This window comes from Manacus candei, unplaced genomic scaffold (genome assembly GCF_025592945.1).
Source record: "Manacus candei isolate 608988 ecotype Guabito, Panama unplaced genomic scaffold, ASM2559294v1 h1tg000028l, whole genome shotgun sequence".
Taxonomy (NCBI): Eukaryota; Metazoa; Chordata; class Aves; order Passeriformes; family Pipridae; genus Manacus; species Manacus candei.
This window is the reverse complement of record NW_026138076.1, coordinates 12993989-13017658: the sequence shown is the minus strand read 5'-3', so window position 1 is coordinate 13017658 and position 23670 is coordinate 12993989. Positions and strand designations below refer to the sequence as shown.

Genomic DNA, 23670 nt, shown 5'->3' with positions numbered 1-23670 from the left:
AGTGAAGTAAAGAATTGGAGTCTTTCCTCTTTGCAACTGCAATGGACAGCAGTTCTCACCAGAGCAGCTGAAAATACTGTTCCATTGCTTGTGGCAGTTTTTAAGAATTACGGGACTTATTATGACACAACACTTAATACTGACAATAAAGTCTAGGTTTGTATCAATATTGGAGTATGTTTACTACTGAAAACCTGCAAACCACTGTTACATATATGTGAGTGCATGTGCTCACATAAATACACTGAATGAAATCACAAATACATATTATGATCTAACTTAAGTCTGTACTTTAGGGTGAATTTTTTTACAGATCCAGATTTAAACATGCAAGTCTCTTCAGCTGATACTCCAAGAATCAAGTACTGCAGTTTGTTCAGCTTTTTAAAAAAATCCTTTGCATTTTGACCAGACTTCAGAATATGTTCTTTGAAAGTTTCACTGAAAACATTGTTAAAAGAGCTTACTTTATCTTCTTTCCTTATATTTGTTCTGCTCTTCTCTCAGCTACAAATCCAAAGACCCGATACACTATCTCTAAATCAATTTTGAAAGAGATTTTAAAATAAGACTTTGAATTAAGCCTATATCTGAATCCCCTTAGTCTCAGCCATTCTGAACATGGGTTGGCATTCTTTGTCAAACCTTGATCTCCACGGACTCCTTTAACTGTTATTTCTGGCTATTTTTCTGTTTGCTTTTATCCTTTTATCCTATTTAAGTACTTGCCTCTGAAAATAAACCTGAAGGCAACTGAAAGACCTGTGAGCCTTTCTGTTCAAATTAAAATATTGACCTGTGTCTCTCCTCAAATACATACATAGTCATTATGGTATGGTGGAACACAGAAAACATACTAAAGTAGGTTTGTGGCAGAGCAGATGGCAGTGTTTGGGTGTAAACCCATATAAGACAGCAAGTACTGTGGAAAATGTGGATAGCAACATAATATTGTTATAATAAAAGACTTTTATAGGCCTCCACACAGTTGAGATATAAATCCCTGCTTAAGTGATCCTACCTAAATTCCAGTAAAGGTTTATAAACTGTTTGGAGAGCTTGACCCATCTCCACCATGAATTGCTTTTCTCAACAAGCATATTTGTTCTCTGCTTCATCCTTTGCAACTGGGAGGAAACTCTCTTAGACACAAGCAGAACCACCTCCTTATTCTCATTTAAATTTTTATCTTAAAAACTGAATTTACTACTACCAATACTGGTTTTTGTTTCATTGCACTTGACAGTAATAGTTTATGTGTCCAAGTTCCATTTCTTGCACTGAGTTTAGACTAAAACTCTCTGGGACTGGAATACTTTTGTCACGTATTTGTGAAATTCCTAAAAACAAGCCTTTTTGCAGCTTCTGTGTTTCCCCTCGTGGTCAAAACTGCTGCCATGAGTTGACACTGGAGATGGAACAGTGAGATAAAGGAGCCAAACATGCAGTCCATGGCTAACCTGTACATACTCCACAACATTTTAGCAATGAGGAAAATATCTTGCTTCATTTAGGAGTTGTACAAGTTCTGCTGAAATAATCTGCAATCATAAATGCTTACTTCCTCTCAAGGAAAAACAGCAAAGGACACAAGAGAAACAGAAGGTCAGGCAAAATGACACCCAGACAGCTGGGCATGCAGCATTCTACTATCCTTTTCTACTACCCTATTTTGTTCAACTGGTACTTGTAATAACGTTTCATATTTGCCACACATTTTGTATTTTCACACAGGATGTTATCTTTGTGTAAGCGTTCCAGAACTTTCATACTGAAAAATGTTTATTTTCTATGTAAAAATGTGCTGGTTTTGCCTAGGGCTGAGTTAATTTTCTTCACAGCAACTAGAGTGGGGCTGTGTTTTGGATTTGTGCTGAACACTGTGATGATTAATATAGAGATGTTTTTATTACTGCTGAGCAGTGCTTACACAGAGCCAAGGCCTTTTTCACACTGCCACACTGGCGAGGAGGGAAAGTTAGGAGGAGACACAGCTGGGACAAGTGACCCCAACTAACCAAAGGAATATTCCATACCATATGATATCAAGCTCAGTATATAAAGTAGGGGGAAGGAGGAGGAAGTGGGGGACGTTTGCAGTGATGGCATTCGCCTTCCCAAGTAACCGTTAAGTGTGATGGGGCCCTGCTCTCCTGGGGATGGCTGAACACCTGCCTGTGCATGGGAAGCAGTGAATTCCTTGTTTTGCTTTGTTTGCATGCGTGATTTTGCTTTTCCTATTAAACTGTCTCTATCTCAACCCACAAGTTTTCTCGGTTTTACCCTTCCAATTCTCTCCCCGATCGTGCTGGTGGGGGAGTGAGCGAGCGGTTGCGTGGGGTTTGGTTGCTGGCTGGGGTTAAACCATGACAAAAAGGAAGCTAACTTTTTATTTACGTGGACAGATTATATATTACTACAGCAAGGAGAACGCATATTAACACACCAGTGCTGCTAAAAATACATAGCCTTTCTTCAGGAGCTGATATCTGTAGTAATTCAAGATGCCAGTTTAAATTAATCGCTGCTTGGCATCTAGTTAGTAAAAGGAGGAAAGCATCTTGAGAGCAGGCAGCATGCCAGCTGAATATTTTAATGTGTCTACAATATGGCAAATGATCATCATGTTGCTTTAGGAGCTTCATCATACAGGGCCCTGAAAGATTAACATCGCTAACTGAGAGAGTAGCTGCCTATTACTTTACAGACTCAACTAATTTTTCTTCTAAATGGAATCCTCTGGTTAGTATTAGTATTGCAGCATATCACTGTAATAACACAGAGAGCACATTTTATAATTTTTAAATTATAATGTTATTACAAGTATAAGAAAGTACAAACACATGAACAGCGCCTCCATGGCAATAAGAGGCAAAATCCATTCTCAAAATGAGAATGTGGCCAGCATAAGAGATGCCACAGGAATTTACTTTTTTCACTGTACTAACAGCACATTTACTGAGTCAGTGATACAAAGCTATGAAAAACAGCAGTGTCTTGTTTCACCTAATGGAGGTATAGCATATGACATACGGATATATGGCACTGATCTTGTGCCAGGATATTCCCAGAATGCAGCATAAGCAAACCTGTGAATTAATGACACAGCTTTCTACATGGAAGTTTTCCTTAACTGATGGCCCCACCAGAAGTCAAGAAGAGGAAACTACTGTGGAATACTTGCTATCAGAACAGTGACATTGGAAGATTTAGAAAACCTTCAAAGAATACTTCCTTGTGTTCAAAAGAAAGTGTCTGTACTTGTATTTACTAAACTTCACCTTTGCCATTCAAAATATTTCTCTATACCTACAACTGTCATTATTTTTCAGTTTTCCAAGCGATACTTGTATTATTGTTGCTATACAAGCCCCAGAGTGATGTGGTTTTGTTTTTTTTTTCACATTTCTGTCTCTGAACCACACAGAAAAAGCTTTTTAGCAGTTCTGTTGCAGTATCTTGGCTCTGAATACTACCTTTTATGGTAGGTAGAACTGAACGCCTCAGCGGCTAGACCAGGAACTCAGAAAGGGCCACTAAGCAGGAACAGACACCAATCTTACCACTGCATCTTATGCCTAATCTGGTCAAAAGAGACAACCCTGCTTCCCCCTTTCACTCCCCACCTGTATTTATCTCTCAGCGGCCCTAACTGCTGTACAACCACAGGAAGAGTCAGATAATCCAGATATCTGAACAGAAAACTGTTGATTCTTGAGTGTGCTTCTTTCGGGTCAGTTGTCTGTTCTTACTGTGAAGACTGAAATTACAATTTCATTTCTCAAATTGACAAAACCAAAAAAACCTGTCCAAACCTAATTATTACTTTTCCTCATGAGCTCTGCTGTCAATGCCATTAAAGTATATAGCTATTGAAGAGTTAGATTTCTAGGACAGAGGAATCTGATCTCCTTCTGTAAACACAAACAGAATATATTATAAAGGGCCTTATTTTAAGGCCCTTTAAATAAGGACCCAGACAGTCCTTATTTAAAGGGCTACTTTTAACATTATCCTATTGGTTATCACTGATGCAGAGTTACTACTACATTTCTTATCAGATACACTTCTGATGACACATTTGTTGTTAAACAAATGAAGGACTATCTAGCTCGTGTCTTTTACTGTTTATATTATCATTTCTGTCTCTTCAGTCACTAATATAAACCACATATCAACAATAATTATACACAAATGATCCATTATTAAGACTATAAAACAATAGGATAAAAGGTGTCAGTGTTATTTCTGAAGAGGTGCTACTCCAGTGGTAGTGCAAAAAAGAAGTAGTAAGAAAGAAAGGGTTTTTTAAATACTTCATTGCTAGAAAACTGTTCTTTAAAGTTGTATGGTTTTTGTTATTTAAACTATATTTTTATGTAAACTTCAAAAATATTACTAGCTAAATCCTATGGAACACAATTCTATGCTATTTTTATTCATGCTATTTTTTATTCTATGTTATTTTTTATTCAGCACGTAATCTGAAAAACAAGACACACATCTTACAATCAGTATAAAATCCTGGAACTAAGTAATTCAGTGACAGAATCTCATTCAGTCCAACAAGATGTTTTCATCTTAGTAACAATGGGACTGCATGCTGTGGCCCACTGCTAACAATTACCTTTTCTTCAGGAATACTGCAGCGCATGTTTTCCAAGTAACTTGATGTATTTTCCACATTTGTATACCTCAAAAGAATATGGGCAAAGTCTTCCTCACTGATTGTGTTCATCCCATTAGAGTAGGAAAGGAATTCTATCTCTAGAACCTCAGTTTGTAGGTTATCCATAAATCTGAAGCACAAACAAACATGAAGAAAGAGTCATACTTTCTATTTCTATTTTTCATGTTCTTAAAAGACTGGTAGAATATGAACCAAGTAACACTACACAAATTAGTTCTCTTTTTGCAGCACTGATGGTAAATCTCTTATCTATGTCGACGTATTTTCTAGTCAATATGATGATCTTAACGCAATGATGAAATGTTAGTAAGGATTAAAATTAGTTAATACTTACATTTTTAATTTAATTCTAGTTTCTATTTGTCTGATTTTCTTCTTCAGCGGGTCACTGATCTTTATTTGTATATTTTAAAGTCAAAATTCCACCATGGTACTAAATTAATTCCCAACATATATTCCCTGTGTTGTTACTTACAGCTTGCAATTTAACCTTGCCTTTGTCTTTTTAGCAAGCCAAGTATGATGAGATCTTGCAGCCTTTAAATCTAACCTTATTTTATTTGTTTTTATTAAAGACTTTACTATTCTCATGATATTTCTATAAACTCTTCCCAACTTAACAACCTATTTAGTATAATCTGAACACCAAAACTGGATACCAAATATAAAACCAGCTGCCTACAAAAAGGAAATGTAACTTCCCTGATTCTGTCTGATGTCCTAGTCATACAACAAAGGGGGAAATTACCTCTCTGGTCACAGTAGTACACTGGGAGCTCACGTTCATCTGATTGTCAAACAAAACCTGTAGCATTTTAACATTTTAGCCTTTTGAAAAATTACCTTCTTTTCTGCTTTTAATTTTATACTCACATCATGATTTGACTTGATGATACAGTTTTAATATTCTGTGAAATACTGAATACTTTTCATGACTTTTCATTTAAGGTCAAATATTTTGAAAAATAAAAATTGATTGGAATACATAGCTAAGTGATAACTATAAAGACAATAGGTATTGAGAGCATTTACTGAAGGAGCAATAACCAAACACTGTATCTATTTCAATTATCCAGAAGCACACAGTTTTATGGTTCTGTTTTGATGGCACTCTATTTTTAAATTCTACTTTTACTGGCATAATAACTAAGTTAATTGCTTCCACTGTGTTTTCACTTCTACCCAAAGAAGTTTGATCTAAGGTGCCTGCATGGTATCTTCAGAAAATCTTTGCTCAAAAAATAAATCAAAACCAAGAAAAAAAAGTTCCTACATACCCATAAGGACAGGGCTGGGGTATAACCTCTCCACTCCAAACTAATTATGCACACAAGTGTTAACAAAATTTGCAAATATAGCAGCATTAGAAGATGACTTTTTATTGTTTTATTGGGCCAATTATTGTTTTATTTTGCTCTTTTTATATATAACACACACAAAGGGAACATAAACCTTCTAAATGTGCCTGCATAAGCTATGTCTATAGTAATATAACACACATTAATTAGAAGAACAACGCAAATTTTTTTTACAGGGAATTAATAAAGACTCACCTATAAAAATCTTCAAAGTTCAGTTCAGCTTTTCCTTTTTTGCCGAAAAAGTGTACAAGTAGTGTAGTATCTGACAGTGAACTTGAAATATCATCAGCACGCTTAAATATTAGAATAAAAAAAATTAAAGGTCATGATTGGATCAGATACAGAAGTATAATCTGAGAATGCCTATCATCACAATAGACCTTTCTATTGAAAGAGTTTGTATTTTATGTTCATCGTCTTAAAAAAGATTTTAGTACTAAAATCCATTACATTAACTTTGCCATGCAATTTTCACACAAAAGTGGCATTAGCTGTTAATTGCATTTAGTAGAAGATACTTAAATGAACAAATAATATAATGGAAGCTGCAGTGAAGGGGGAAAAAGCATAAAAAATAAAGCCAGAAACTCATGAGGAAAAAAAATTCTTGTCAGCTGAGATAAACCATAAGCATAATTCCCTTTGTACACAGTCTCCTTTCCCTTCTCCTATGCAACTACAAAGAAATTAAAGGATGTTACTTCATATACTCTTATTTTCTATTTCAGTATTAAGTATGGGATTGTGTTCCAAAACCACTCACATCAATTAGGTATACATTATATTACAGTTTAAATTTTATTGCTCAAACATATTTAAAAATCCAGAATCATAAGACATTTTGAAATAATCATAGAATCACAGAATCAGCCGGGTTGGAAAGGACATCTGAGATTATCAAGTCCAACCCTTGATCCAACACTGCCGTGCTTACTAGACCATGGCACTAAGTGCCACATCCAGTCTCATCTTAAAAACCTCTAGGGACGGAGAATCCACCCCTTCCCTGGGCAGCCCATTCCAATGCCTGATTATCCCCTCTGTAAAGAATGTCTTCCTAATATCCAACCTAAACCTTCCCTGGCAGAGCTTAAGACCATGCCCTCTTGTCTGCCTGGGAGAAGAGACCAACCCCCACCTGGCTACAACCTCCTTTCAAATAGTTGTAGAGAGTGATGAGGTCTCCCCTGAGCCTCCTCTTCTTCAGGCTAAACAATAATGAAGTAATATTTTGACTCATTCTCCTAAGAATGTTCCATATTTGCAGACAATGTGCTCTCTGCATAGGACAGGAATTTCTGAACATGTATTAATACTTTTTCCTTAATAAACAACAGAAAACTTTGAAAGCCAGAATTAAAATAGAAAGCCAACTGATTTCGACTATTTGTAATAGCAAGAGTTGTAAACAGAGGGTTACATGAAACAGAAAACTAACAAACAGAACAAAACAAACCGAAGTAACTATCATCTGTGTATAGTGATTGCACAGCATTCCACTTTTTTTACTAAATATTCATTGCCCTTAACTATTGTGTACTGCATTGATTTTACTTCTTTTACATGCATTTTACTTCATTTTACATGCATTGATTTTACTTCTTTTACAAAGAAACTCTTGATATACTGAAGAGCTAGAAGAATAATTCAGTAACAAAAGGCTCTCAAATAAGTCATAGTATTCCAACATGGCAGTGATCTTGTGAAATTAATGGGTATTTGCCAACATTTGAAATATAAAAAGTAATATACTTAGTCACCTTACTGCACCGGTTTAGAGAGAAACTTCTGTCTGAGCTTTCATTTTTCTTATAAAGACAAGATTTTATGAAAAGCAAAGAGTGGGAGACAGTAGTTTCTGCTCTTCCTAGGCAAGCTACCACCGATCAGGAAGTTTTTCTGATGACTCTAGTGTTACAGTACCAAACAGAATGCACAGTACAGGAACACAGTAAGTATTTGGGAGATGTAAAAGTACTATTTTTTTAGTATTTTTAATCACCATAATGAGAGATTATAAATCTATGGGATTTACCATAAGTATAGAAAACTCTTTATAAAGATCTGCATGTATAAACCTGTAAGCTGCACTCAGAGTCCTGTAAGTTTGACTTTATTTCATAACTGAAGAGGCTATAAATTTATAAGATAGAGAAATTCCACTTCCAAGTGAAGAAACCAGGAAGAAATTTTGAACAATATACAATAGTTCAACATCATGAAAAACCATTTTATGATGTACCAAGAAAAACCATTTCATATCTACAGTCTCTGAAATATACTATATTAATTTCAAATTTACATACCGATTTGTAAAAAAAGTAAAATGCAATATCCGTTAAGAGAGTATTTACATATCAACAACAAGGGAAAACATGAGGCAGTAACAACACAAATCCTTTCCTTTCACCATCCAAGATCTAAAGAAATGAGAGAGACTTTTCTGTTCTTTAGTATAATCAGTTTAGTATTCTCAAGATTGTATTTCATGTACCCTACCTTCCTCTTTATTCTCATATTCTTCTCCAGGGAGAAATAAGATGACAGTGTATATAGAGACAGAGATATTTCATGCCCTTCAATTAAGGCAGCTCTGCTCTTCAAGTGAGCAAACTAATTCAGAAAAGTAATCACTATTTGTCTTTTAATACTGTTATCCTCCACTACAGGACACAATATACTGAAATGCAGATACCCTGATTTCTTATGTCTTTTAAGCAATTAAATCCCTAAGCACATTCAAACAATTTCCCTCAAGTACACTGAAAAGATATCAAATGTTAAATTACAGCCTTTCATCTTGCAAAAACATTTCAAAACTTTAGACTTAGGTTGCATTTGCCCATATCTAAAGAACCATTTAAAAAAAAATACAATCTGTAAGTCTTTTCACAATTCCCATTTGCTTGGCCTCGCTAAATGAAAAAACCCCAAACAAAAATGTCGCTGCAGAAACTCAACCCAGTTCTGCTTCTTTGCAGAACTGCAGGCAACTGAAAAGTATTCCTGTGCTCCTTCTGCACTGATAGCATTAAATAAATTCGCTCTCTTACATGGTAAGGATAAAACCAAAAGCCTTAATCATTTAAAGCTATTGTTTACTGTTCATAATAAAACAATTTTTTTACTTTAGATCAGAGAAAATTTAATGACCACGCCTGTTTCCATGTACACAAATATGAGCCTCAATTTTGATCAAATACATTTTGCAGTCATTAAAATGAGAATAAAATCCTGCTGATTTGTTTTTACCTTTACGCTAACCATAATACAAATACAGGTAAAGAGACAAACAGGAGATAAGTGTTTCAATCACATTATTGGCTTGCTGCATAACAGCAACATCTTCTCCATTTCCTAACCTGAAGTGCATTAAATATATTTATTTTATATTCTGAAAAGTTAATTTCAAGCTTGTGATTAAAGAGGGTTGACTAAAAAATAGGTAACACTTTATAAGCATTAATTCCACTTGTAGCAACATATTCTGATAATTATGTATATTATTTATTAAGAGCTTTCTTACTGCAAATTCTTGATTTTTCAATAATGATAAATAATCTACTGATTTTCAGTTTCACTTAGTAATTCAGGAATAAACCCCAAAACTGAATTCAGTGCTAAGTGGCATATTCTAACAGGATGGTGTAGTTACTAAATTAGTAAGAGCAGAAACAGTATTGCACACTGTCCTGGAAAGAAACTAGAAGTGATGAATAACTTTTCTCCCCAAAGAGACATTTCCAGTTGATTCCCACAGCAACAAACCTTATTTACACTCTTTTTCAGCTTACACATCGCCTTCTCAAAAGCCTATCAAACAACACAGACTCTAGTGTTACTGAGCTTTATGCCACTTTCTTACTACAAAAGCTATAGTATTATTCAGATGCAAGAGGACTTGGGAGAGATAAGAATATGGATAAAAGTCAGCTGACTCAAAATTAAACCAAACGAGATAAAGATGAATATAGTGAGAAGTGGGAAATTGTCAGTGGAGAAAATGCAGAATACGGTTTTGCTTCATAAAATGATTTACAAGTGAGCAAACAGGCTTTTTACACACTTTACAGAGAACTGAAATTGATGCTGAGCATAGCAGCTGTTAAGCTTCAATTACATTGTAGTTATAGATATTAGTCGGAGGCATCAGATATTAAAAAACCTCTCTCTCTTCAAATTAAATGTGTGTAGACATTACCAAATGTAAATCCACCTACACTTGGGACTGAATTCATGCCAGCTAACTGCAGATTAAGATGACAGTTCATTCAGAAAACTCAATGCCTCAAACTTTGTAAATGAAAAGAGCAGCCTTCTCTCCCCTCTGTCTCTCTCAGCTGACTGGACAAGAGCACTGATATTCTGGGTTTTAAAATTTGGTGGAATAAATAAAGACTAATAACTGGACTAACAGTTCAGGAGCTCATCAATGTAAAAGCAAGGAAAGGAAGACTGGGTATACTGCTTTATTGCAAGATTACTATGTATGTGTTATTACTATGAATATTCCTATAAATATTGTTATAAAACTCAATTCTGTAAACTACATTTTGTTTTGTTCAAGGGCAAATGAACACAAGAAGAAAGAAATACAGAAAAGGCCTATTTGATACCTGGGAAATGTAGGTTTTACCTTAAGAGAAAAATCAAGTACCTTATTTTGTTTGGCCTATGATAATTAAAACTGAGGGATCTGACTACATTTATAAACACAACTGTGAGTAAGAAGATTAACACTAAAGAAGAAAAAGCCCTGTGAAAATTAAGGAACAACAGACTGGTATAAAGGGCCTATCAGTAAATTAGAAATAAGTCCTTTGAAGTCCTCAGGTTATTCAATAGCTTCAGCAGAGGAACAGCAGGGACAAAACACTAATTACTTTTAATAAGAAACACACATTGCTTACCAACCAAAGAAAAAGACTGTTTTACCCTGGAGATGTTTCAGTTCCTGGTTCTTTTCTCATTATGATCCTGCTTAGGAAACATGGGACTTTGAGATCAGAGTCAGTGGGGAGTTGCTGTATGTCCTTTAATGCCACAACCAGCAAAGCAATCACTCTCACTGCGTGGGGCACAGAAAAGCCTAAATGATCTAGTTTTCTGACTCTCTGAAATGATCGATACAAATAAATGTCTTACCCAAGTATCTGGAAGCAGATCATGAAACATTAATTATTAGAATTTAAATCACTATGGAAAAATATTGACTAATGTTTTGGTTACCTTAAAACATTCCTGGTTTTCTCCAATAATTAAAACAATCTTTGCATGATACTTTTTGTGAAGATAGGCTCAGATAACATATATAAAAAGTGCATTAAGGACATAAAACTTAAAGGGCTGCAAGTCTCATTAAAGTTGTCATATCACTAGACCAAGTCTAAATGGCAAAGTTTCTGAAATTACTTCTCCAACTGTGAAATACCATCACTATTAGTGTTAGAAAATGTTTCTTATAGTGAGGACTGAAGAGGACTTCATCTTCCAACTCTTTCAAAAGGTAACTTTGCTTTTTCTTGGAAATGACAACTTTCAATTATTGAACTGCACAGAATCAAATGCATTTTATCTGAGAACTTTCAGGTTTAAAAAACAAAGTAATTAAAAGGAAGAAAAGAAACAAGGTGCATAAAATAGGAAAATAATCAGAACAGAAATAAATAAAATAGAAGTCTGTTTATGGACCAGAGACAGAGGTTGTCTTATACCTCTGCAAGGTCCGAAAAGAGTGCTTGGCTTGTGCTACGTCTCAAAGTATCCCAATAGCTTCTGGGGACAAGGTCCTCTCCTTCTGTTTTAAGAACCTGCAGTTTCAAGAAGCACAGTTGTTTGAAAAACAAAGAACAACAGAAAAACCACTTATAAACTTTAAAATATTTTCCAATTGATCTTCAAACGCATGGCTTCGTTCTCTTGCTTCTAAACAGAAATTTCAACCCAGTTACATAACAATGAAAGAACACTGGTCTATCACAGCTACTTGTTTATTACTCTTGGTGGTACCAAAAGTATCACCAGACTCCACTTTCCCAAACAAAATAAATTAGAGAAAGTGTAAAGCGAAAATATTTATTAAAATATTTATTAAAAGTACATTTATTAAAAGGAAAATGACCATTTAAACTCAGCGTTTTGCCGTTGTTTTTTCTAATAATTCTGTTTTGCCCAAAATTAATAATTTATAAACTTAAGAAATGTGTTTTGTCCTTGATCAAAATATAAATATCACCATATATAAAAATAATTTCATCCAAAAATCAGGATGACATCCTTGCACTAATAAAGAAAGGCAGTAAGTTCAACTAATAAGTCTAATAAGTTCAACTTCAACAGTAACATACTTATCAGGAAAACACTGCATGTCTGATGATCAAACTTACCTTGTCTTGTGAATGAACAGCAGCTCATTCTTTCATGCATACAATTCTGTAATTATCTATCTTAAGTATTCACTGAATTTGTTCTCTTACTGGAGATTTACTTTAGTCAATGGAATTAGTACTTCTGGGTGTGCACATTTTATTTTCATTACATGCATCTCATCATAATTATCATGTTCTGGTTGGCATTTGGCCAGTGAAAGCACTCATGCAATACATGCTGAAGCGGTCTTAGACGCAAATGCAGTATGCACCAGAACATGGCTGGAAAGAATTTGCAAATGAAAATACTAAAATATTTATCCCATTTAAAACATCATTCGATGCTTTCTATGGTCTACAGACCTCAACACTTTTCAAAAAGATAGCATTGTTTTGTAAGACAAAGTGAGGAGAAGGGCCCAACACAGCATGTTTGGACTAGCCCAGAATTTTAGGGTTGCATCTCCTTGGTCCTGAGCATCTTCAAATCCTTGGGACATCAAGGGAAACTGAAAAGGCTGCTACACTTCTTGTTTCAGTAGGAGAAATAGAACCCCCAAAAATATCAATTTTGGGGGTGGGGGATTTATTGGATACTGTGAATTCCTATATACTTTAGCTTCCTTTGCATGGAGATCTCCATTCAGATAGTAGGAGGGCAAAAAAAAGATGGAGAACACCTGGGCATCATCTTGATAAAGTGTTTGGACATGGCTGGAGTCTAGAAGGAGGATTTTTACTAAAGCTGAAAATTATTGTATGAGTAGAATGCCTAACTAGTTTGGTTTCAGTTTGAAATAGGCAGCAGCACAAGAATATGTTAACTGCTGTACAGAATGTTTCACTGCAGTAAGGCCTAATCTGAAATCCATTGAATCATAAGGCCTTACATATTCTACTACATTTTTCTCACAACATCCTGTCAACTGCATCTTTTAATTCAACAGAATTCATTCCTGCATATTGCCCAAACTGTTTGTTTCGACTTCACAGGAAACGAATCTGCACATTCCTTAGATCTCTCTCTTGCTGATTCTCTCTCCCACCTCTCAGAAATGATTGAAGAGAAGTTTACTGTCACCTACATAATACAGGGACTATTTTCTGTAAAATCCTATTCTAGTTCAACAGTGGAAGTTCTTATGTATTTGTTCTGTAAGCGAAGCACAGCAACAGGAAAGCTCTCTTCAGGTTCCGTTTTTCAGGGAAACAAAGACGTAAAGGATTCATTTGACTAATTATTACTTCACATTATACACAAGTAAACAAGACAGAGCTTAATCAGCTGACTCATGCAGGATGACTTAATTTACATACATTAATTAAAAATAAGTCTATAATTTATTAAAATGTATTTTCAACTTTCCCTTAAAAATATTGTTTCCTTCATATATAAATAAAGAGAACAACCTCTCCTTCTGGTAGGCTTGCCTGTTCAGAACGTGTGCAATGAGCATGCACAATCTTTTACACAGGCAAAGATCCCTCGCATTTTTACAGATTAGCAGAAGTAATTTACTTCATGAAAAAGATAAATACAGTAAATTTTCTTATAGCATATTATCTCACTGGTGAAGACTGCATCAATTGAAAATAATTAGAGTACATACACTGTTAGTAGAAGTATGATATCCATAAAGTTGAAGACGCTGACATACAGCAAAAATGGGCCAAGCCAAGTATCACACGTCAGAATGAAGACAAAAGAAGGGAGAAAAAAAAGACAACAAAATAGGTTAAGACAAGCAAACCTTTACTTTCTATATTACTAGTCTTTTTGGTTTTTTGTTTGCAAAATGACAGTGAAGAAAAAACGGTTTATTTTCAATCTCATTCTTCAAATTTTCAAAAGAGAAGTACAGATTTGTAGAAGTTACTCTCAGGAGAAAAGTGCAATTTTGCAATCTTTATGTTTTCCAAAAGCTCTTCCCTTGTGTGTACCTTTCCTTTTTTCAAAATTAACAGTGTGTGTGAGATTCAACAACTGACCTAGCATTTTGAAAAGCTGAGCAGGAGAGGGTGGGAAGGTTTAAAAAGTATTAATTCTTGAAATTCAAAATTCTTATGATTTCAGGGACAAAGAACTGAGATCAAGCATCTACGGTTGCAAAAGGATAATGGACACCGTGAGAAGTTCCGTGCATGTGTCAAAATGTTTCTTATAGCAAAGAATTTTTTCCATAAATATGCAAATTGCAAATGAACGTGGTTTGTTCTGCTGTGGTCTTGACAGACATTTGTACCCAATTTTTACTTTTCCAGCAGCAAAATAAGTACCTGCTACTGCTGCCATCCTTCAGACAAACCACCACAGACTCATTTATTTCTGACTTACCTTTCTTATGTCCATAAGAAATGCAAATTTGACATCATGTGAGTATCCAATATTCCATAAAAATCTATTCAGATTCATATATATAACTGAAAATATTTTGCATTGGTCATAAGCCTTATTTAGTAAAGACTTAAATTTGGAAATAGAATCTAAGTTCACTTGTAATATTTCATAATCTATTTTAAAACTATTGATAACAAGCATCAAGACCAGTATGTCTACATGAACAGCTTTAGTTAGTTATGAAAGCAAGAGTCTTGGTCTTGTCACCAAGATCTCTCACTGTGTCATTACTATTCACTTTTCCCTAGATTTAAAGACTCCAAATGCAACCAATGGTACTGTCATAACATGTCATAACCATATTTAAACATTTTTTTTTCCTTTATATAATATACTTACTTTTTTTTTAGCAACTGCAGTTTAGGATAAATGCTTTTTTTCTACATATAAGGTTATGCATATTCTTTTAACAATATGAATTTAGTGTTTGAAAAAAAATAGTGATTACTGAAATATATACACACACAATTTTGTCCTACATTGAAGAAAGTAAACCAACTCCCAGTTGCAACTATTCTGATTTTACTTACCAGCATTGCACGTTTTTCTTCATCTCCTCGTTTTTCTCTCTTCTCATTTTTTTTCCTGAAGATCTCTTGGAGCTAAAAACCAAACCATTTTATTCATATTTAGTGTTCAGGCTATTTCACATGTATAACAACCTTTCATCATGAGAAAACTACAAACAGGATTAAAATGTAGCTCTTTACTAAAATAGTGGTGTTTCAATGATCTTTTATTGTTCATAGCATGCCTTTATGTTCTTTCTGTGACTTAAACCATCCCACAGAAAGGAAAAAGGAAATATTTTTTTCCACAAAGGAAGGCTAACAATTCTACTTGGGAGCACAATATTAAGAACATCCTATTTAGCCAATCTGACCTATATAAAAAGGGGGAGTTCCAGCCTTTTTCACCACCTCAAGGCACATTCTTTCTTGTTGGGTACTAATTAGTATCTGTGTAGTTACACCATCAGCTGGATCAATCTTTTTTTCATACTGTTAGTTTCCAACCTGATCAGTTCTTAACTCCTGCTGGCACAAGGGAGGGGTAGAAACACCTGGTGACGGTGAAACATTCCCCTTCAGCAGCAACAGACTACTACTCAAGAGTAATTTATCAAGTACCCTTTTTTTTCAAGTCTGTTCAAAGAATACCTCCAGGTCTTGTAAAATACCCCTTTCACAACTATCTCAACATTAAGAGCTTTAAACTCTTTAAACTCAGAGCTTCTGAGAAAACCTCAAATACAAGATTTCAAACACAGATTCTTGAGCATATTTATTTTTGTAAAGTCTTCAGAGTATGAACTGGTTTGTACTTATCTTTCTTTGTAAGTATCTGTTTTATTTAGATCTTTTTATTTATAGTAATGCCTATTAATATTCCCAAACCATTGGAAAAAAGTGTCACAGTGTTTACTCTTCGTAGCAAGAGAGTGCAGTATTAACTATGATATCACCTAGATCTCTACCAGTAAACTTCAGTTTTTAAAAAACTGCAGGTGAAAATATTGTACTGTCACTTGTAGCATTTGTTAGCCTCTAAGTGGGCTGGAAAAAGAATAAATACTGCAGCTGACAAATTCATCCTATCTGGAATACGGTATTTTCAGAACCAAACACCATGGCATACAGACACAATTGTGGCAGTCCTTTCAAAGACCTGATTTTACCTACCAAGAGTCTGATAAAACCTGATACTGCCATGGCATCCACACAGCTCCCCAGGGATCGGAATGTGAAACATAAAGTGTGTGCGATAAATTTTGCAAGGAAATTTTCCAAACTAAATTTCAGGATATCACTATTTCAGAGAAGGCAGATGACTAAGACAAGGGGATCAGCAAGCTTTACTGCAGGCATATGACAATATTGAAACAAAAGAATACAGCGTTTAGCGATTAAGTAGCAAAACACATTTATAAAAAACATGTTATGAATTACTAAAATTGACTACAGTGTTCTGGAATTTCCTATAAGGCAAATACAGACCAGAATATTTTGTGTGTCACTATACCTATTTTTGAGTATGGATAAACTTACAGATCTTGATATTTTTTTCTAATTTTTTGCAAAGCTTCACGCCCAAATTACTGTAACTTATGCTGACAAGGAAAGAGTCATGACAGGACATCTAGCTGTATGGCCTAGAGTACTACACAGTTTGCAACCCAGAACAATGGAAAGAAAAGAGTTAAATGAAGAGAGAGAAGTAGAAAGAAAGTCCCTTGTGAAAAGTGAAGTGACACGCCATCAAGCAGGAGCGAAGAGTGGCAGTAATTGAAAAACCAAAAAAGACTGGTAAAAAGCAATGCATCCTTGGATATATTTTCCCTGCCACAGAGGCAAAGGGAGTAGGATTCTGTTGCATACATCATTAAAGCACTTGCTAAACTTCTGGAAATGGATCTTTTGTTCAGAAAGGGTGCTATAGGATACCAGTGAGTAAAAAAGTGAATTCAAAGAGGGTCTAGGAGTACTTTCATAGGAACATTGTTTGAAACAGGATAATGGGATTGACTACCGAAGGCAGCAAAAACAGGATCTCCTGTAACAAGGCAACACAATACGTCTGTTCCCTGACCTCAACCCTATTACATAAGCAAAAAGGGAAGCACAAACACCATGGAATTAGTTTACAAAAACACTAAAGCTGCTAACAGAAAAATTATCAAAATTTTAACTCTTCGCTACATGTACTATTTTCCTCAAGAATCACCCAACATGTGATCCCAAAACAAAACTCTTTAAAGCTTCTTTATTTGCAAAACTGAACAGTACTAACTGTACTTCCAATTTTGTGTTGATAGTTGCCTGTAATCTATGGATAAATACTTTGCAAATGCTGGACCAAGTTCAAATGGTATCCTTTGAACAGCCTCCTGCTTCCAGGCAGAGAGGGTATGACGCATCATATTCAAAGTGAGTACAGAAGCCAAATGTATGCTCTGGGGTCAACTCTATCACAGTTGGAGCATCACTGATTCAACTGCTATTTTCAAATTTACTTTTAATTACACAAACATTATCTATCTACCTACCTACTTCAATATTTTTCACTTCAGATCTACCATTCTGACTTACAGGTTTTGAACTAATTTTTAAGTGTCACTGACACTCTAATGAAGCAGAGTTATGCTCAGGTTTAATCTATATGAATTTGTTAAATACAATCATAGGTGAAGGACAGTATATCTAATGTTTGAAAATTAACCTTTCTTTTTTTAATGCACCAAGTCTCCTAAGAGAAAACGTATAAGGAGAATTTTTTGCCAGGGACCATGACAGACAGTAAATACATAGTAGGATGTGAAGGAGACTATAAAAACATAGTTAGAAAGAAAGATGCAATATCCATAGTTAAATGTTGTCCTTACTTCCCACTTCACATGCTTATTTTATTTCATTTTTAGCATTAGTTTCTGAAAGATGAAGCCTCCTGCTTTAATTTTCTCCCATTAGCTATTGTGATGGAAGTCCTTTTTTTAAAACAAAAAAAGTTTTCAGTATTCCACTACATTCTGTGTTATTGAATCATTAGAAGTTTTCTTTTTTTTTCTTCTTCATCTATTTTTCCTTTTGCTAATTAATCCAATGCTTGCTATTTTGTTCCTCCAATTGGAGATGTATATTAGGAATTAGCACATACAAGGATGCGTACATTTAAATTTAGAAGACAAAAAAGTTATCAGCATGCCACAATTTGCAAGTGGTTTCACCTTACAAAATAAATGACACCTGCTCTGCTTAAGCTATGTCACCAGAAAACAAGCCCCCAGACCTCAGATGTAACTTCCTTGGAAAGGAGAACTGAGGGAAGTTCAGTCCTTAAAACTAAGCACAGTTTCTTTCACATTTTTGTTTTCTTTAGGTTAGCACAGTTTATCTGAATCAATTATGAAACTGCACACAGGAAATTAGGGTGTCTTTGTTTTAAATAAAATGGGATCACACACTTAAATACACTCCATGTGTCTGTTTTGTTCTTTATATTTTGTTCCATCTTTTTCAGTGTGGCAGTGGACTTTTTCTCATGTGTATTTACTGTATTTATTTATAAGCTCAACTATATAAAACTCTGTGAAGATAAAATTTATGTCTTCTGCAAATGTCTTTTTTTTACGAGCATCTGATTCGATTCTTGTATATATTTTATTAATCATCTGTACTTGTTCAGTAAAAAACAAAGGCCTTTGTGCAGTTTACATCACTAACCACAAAATTTTAGATGGTAGTTTCTAAAAACCTGAACTAGATATATGTACAATATGTTTTATTTAACTACAAATCTTGTCCAAAACAGGTGATAGTGTCCCATTATGTCAGTCAATATTTTCAGGTTACTTGAAATTATCAGCAGAATGAATGGCAAAGTGAAGTGGTCTCCCAGGAAAAGATTCTTTTGCAAGTCCCTTATGATTATAGCAATTAAGTAACTCTGCTGACAATTGATACAGCTATATTAGTTTAATAGCCTAACTATATGTGAATGTAGAAGCAATTAAAAAGATACAGAATAAAAACTGGAATTAATCTTAAAAAATCATTATATACAACACATCCATGCACTGTAAGAAGGAGCTACTATTTTCAATTAACATTATAATAACCATTTATATTAAATAAGGCAAATAAACAACTGCACTCAGTGAAGAATAGCTTGTATGCTCATAACTATTGACACCATCACATTTGTTTCAAGATTACTTCAAAACCTGAAAATATACGTACCACTAAGAATTCCTTTTTGTCCACCATTTCATTGCCATCCGTATCAAACATGTTGAAAGCAATTCTAAAACCTGCATGTGGCTCTGCCAAAAAAAATCCCATTCAATTATTTATTTACTTGGAAAGAAAGCAAATATAAAACTCTAGGGAATTATTCAATGTCCATTTATAAAAGCCATACCCTCAGCTAATGTACATCAGTACATTTGTGTACATAGTAAATGCAAATCGTACCATCTGTAAAACAGCATTACCCGTGTTATGCCAACAGAAGGCGTGCTCACAAGAGTAGAAACAGAACATGAAATATCCAAGAATAATATCTCACAGTAATGGCTAGTTAGATAGTTAAGACTGTTCATAGGCAGAATCCATTTTATGTTACAAAACCAGATTTGTAGAAAATACATTTTCTATTAAAACACAGTGTTTTAAAAAGACACTTTTAAAGATTTTGCAAAAAAGTTACAGGATCCAACAGCTTCTGATCAAAATAAATGCTATGCAGAAAGACATCCAGCATTTTCTTGTTTACACGCTTAGAGCCATTGAAGTTTGAGACCACGTTAGAATTTTAAATTATTTCTGAAACATGGGGATTCTGAAGGTAACTGGAAGTGAAGCCTTTCGGCAACATTTTGGTGACACTCAGAGATTTGAAATATGGATGAATTATGGCCAAAAGTTAACCCGGGTAACAAAGAAGTGACAGAAGAATATCCATTGAGCTGGAGTTGGAGATGAGTTTAGGGTCAAGTTCCTGCTCTGATTCCTAACAGGAATCCAGATCATGTCTGATGAAAACCCACTATGAATCCAATAGAAATGGTTTAATTACATACAAATGAAAGACAAATAAAACTCTTTGCTCCTTCCCAAAAAACACATCTCAAAATATCAAAACAAAGTCTGTATCAGGCTCAGTTCAGTCTAACTCTATTCTAATTCAGTTTTATGGGTGATAAAAGCAGAATTATTCAATTTTGTTAGTGTTTTCTAACATAAATACTTTATATTTTATTATTGTCTCATTGATGTTACCTATCAGGCACTAATAGGTGAAACAAGTAATAATGGGTATCCTTCTCTTCTCCCTGTATTCAGTGTCCCTTATGAAGGTCAGCAAATTTAGCTTGAAATTTTATAGAAATTTCAAACAAGAAAATAAACTTAAGCTCTTAACTGGGCTTTAGCTGAAGTGTATAGTTTGGCTTCCTCAACATTTCAATAAACGTAACACAATATTCCACTAGGGCAAAAGAGGTTCAAATGAACGTAGAGATGTATGATATAGTTTTTTCAATACTGGAATATGCGGGATAAGGGTAAGAATATTTTAACATACAGCAACACATTCAGAGAGTAGAAATTTGTAATGAATCTTTTAGAGTTTTTTCTCCAAAAATACTTACTTGTTAAAATACATAAGAGGAATAAATATTCTGTGTAAGATATCACACCTGAAGACAAAACAAAAAGTTATGTCATATTAGTTTCACTTTATCTTTATATCCTAAACTTGAAACCATTAATTCTATGTCTAAGGAGAATTTTTGTACGTGTGTATATGCATACTCATACTTGTGTGCATATAACTGTATTCAACCTGTTAAATGAGTTATTTGTCTAAAATATTGAACTGGAGTGTGGGGTTTTTTGTTTGTTTTTTAGTATTTTAGGGGAGGAGTACATTAAATATGGCAAATAAACAACTAGAGTCGGTGGAGAATGGCTCATTAAACAGAAGCTGGATAGATTCCTAAAAGCTAATATAAATGATTTATTAAATTTTCTTTGCAAAAACCCCACCAATAGTTCATGACAACACTCTCTAACAATATGAAAAGACTTACTTGGAGAACATTAATAGTGCTCCCTCCTGATACATCCCATTTGAATACAGTTCTTGACTTCAATATGTGGTTTCTAAGTGCATTATATTAACAGAAAACTTGGTCTCGTATTACTTATGAAAGCGCAGATTCTAGCTTTTAAGTCGACCTTGTATGAACCTTTTCATAATAATTACCAGAAATTTATATTAAAACTCTTAGTAAATATATGTGTAACTTGTTAAATATTTTTAAAGCCTGTTAAAGACATTTGTACTCTTCTTCTACATTCAGAAGACCTGTAAGGAATATGTTCTAGGCTTTTCATCTTTTACAAGATGTCAAAAGGGAATCATAGTGTAGAATGGTACTTCCTTTTCTCTTCAGAAGCGATTAAGGCAAAATTTAAATAAGACCTGAAGTCAATCCCCAAATGCTATGTCTGGTACCATAAGCTGTACTTGTGCTTTTCTAGTTCTGAAGTAAGGGGTAAAAAGAGACAACTTTTCAAAATGCCCACGGCGGCAACAACGAGAAGCATCTTACAGTTCAATAAGAACTGAAAACAATGACGTGCAGCTCCCCCAAAAGCCCTTAGCTCCAGTGATCTTTGAGGCTGAACTAGGAAAACATGTTCCTTATTTCTAACAAATTGATTTTGTCTGCCCTCCAAAACCAGAAGTGTTAAGTCAGTCCACAATATTAGACTATTTCAAAAGAGAAAAAAAAAAAGTATTTAGATGCCTGAGAGTAAAGATGTCTATCAGCTGGGATTTTCAGAAGTTGCTGGTTGTCTCCTTGATTTCAGTCCAAGTCAGGTGCAAAAGTTTTTCCAAAAACAGCCAAATCTTTGGATGTTTAAATATCTTTTAAAATCTGACTTAACTGAGTGTGTGACAAACTATGCAAATAGTCATCTGAACTTTTTTTTACACTGAAAAATCTGTACAATTAAAACTCAAAACATTGTATCATTCATGTGGATTTTACTTCCGTTATACTTCATTTCCCATCTTTTGATCCAAAAGCAAATTTAAGTCTTCACAACCAAGATTTTATTACTACTAGTAGATCTAGTTAGGAAAGTTACTAAGCATTTTTAATACCACCTACTCTTTTCCTCAGTTTACACATAGCTCCACACTGAAGACTAGCAAAGATTAAATAAAGGCATTTAAATAGTACACACTCTTATGCTTTATCTTCTAGATTTTATACAGCAGCTTGCACAAATTAGTTTTCAAGACCTGCTATCAAGAAATCATATACCTCAAAGGTTCTCATTCAGTGATGTAAAACCTCCTTTAATGACCAGTCAATAAATGTAAATATGTATTTTTGGCTTTTTGATGACACCTTCTTTGTTGTAAAACAGAGAAAGAAAATGCAATTGTCAAGTAGTCTATCACAGTATGAAGAGAGCAATACAAAAGTCTTGAAAGTATTCTCTCCTTTTGTTTGTACTGGTGTATTGTAGCTGCAGACAGATAGTTCTGGTTGATTGCTCTGAGTGTTATGGGAGAGAGGCTCTGAAATGATGATTGAAGGGAAGAAAAGCTTACACTATGGTCAGAAAGAAGAGAAGGAGGGCACTCAAGGATAAAACATAATAAAACTTAAGGACAATGGGCATAAATCTGTGTGGCTTATCTGAATTAAATAAATCCAAGGGAAAATAAATGGACATAGGCTTTTGCTACTTGCTTCGTATGTGCATGTTTTAAATAAAATGAGTAAAGTAATAAATAAAAAAAACCAACTAAATTAGAATTAAGGAGAGTTGAATTCTATTCCCATTCCTTTCACTGGCTTACTGAATGACATTATCAATCCTAAGACCCATCATATTTTCTCATATTATGTATAAAACTGGACAACAGAACTCACTTTTTTAGAAAGCATGCTGAAAAAACATCTAACTGCTAAAGTTTATTACTAATTTTACCAGCTTGTTATGACAGTTTTGAGTCCTCCTAATTCCATCAAATTCTGTAGAACTTCTCTGGCAGAAAACTGGAGTAAGATACTGTTGAATCAAGGCTGTGCATATTGCAGACATTTTATTACAGGCTTAACAAGCAACATCCAGACATGTTTTTTTAAAACTGATAATGTATTGATTTAAGAGATTCTGAGGTTGAATTTTTATGCAATTGATATTCCAAAAGTCAACTAGATTATATAGAAAGCATCTTAGAGCAAAGAAATACATGGAAATACAGTGCAAAGATGTGCCAATTTCTGCTTCTCTAGAGTTCTGGCTGCACACTGAGAAAAAAAAAGGG

General features: G+C 34.4%; 1 protein-coding gene across 3 annotated transcripts in view; it reads right to left on the bottom strand.

Moving 5' to 3' along the window:
* Positions 1–23670, bottom strand: part of MICU3 (mitochondrial calcium uptake family member 3) — a 53811-nt gene that overhangs the window by 12733 nt on the left and 17408 nt on the right. For 2 of the 3 annotated variants that reach the window (XM_051790335.1, XM_051790334.1), the window contains exons 5-10: positions 20966–21013; positions 19554–19636; positions 15348–15419; positions 11766–11861; positions 6244–6344; positions 4628–4799 (exon numbers count right to left, since the gene is read on the bottom strand). In XM_051790335.1, the coding sequence (XP_051646295.1) occupies positions 4628–4799; positions 6244–6344; positions 11766–11861; positions 15348–15419; positions 19554–19636; positions 20966–21013 (572 nt within the window). Of the gene's footprint in view, positions 1–4627; positions 4800–6243; positions 6345–11765; positions 11862–14029; positions 14069–15347; positions 15420–19553; positions 19637–20965; positions 21014–23670 lie in introns of all 3 variants that reach the window. The other variant, XM_051790333.1, reaches the window with a different exon arrangement.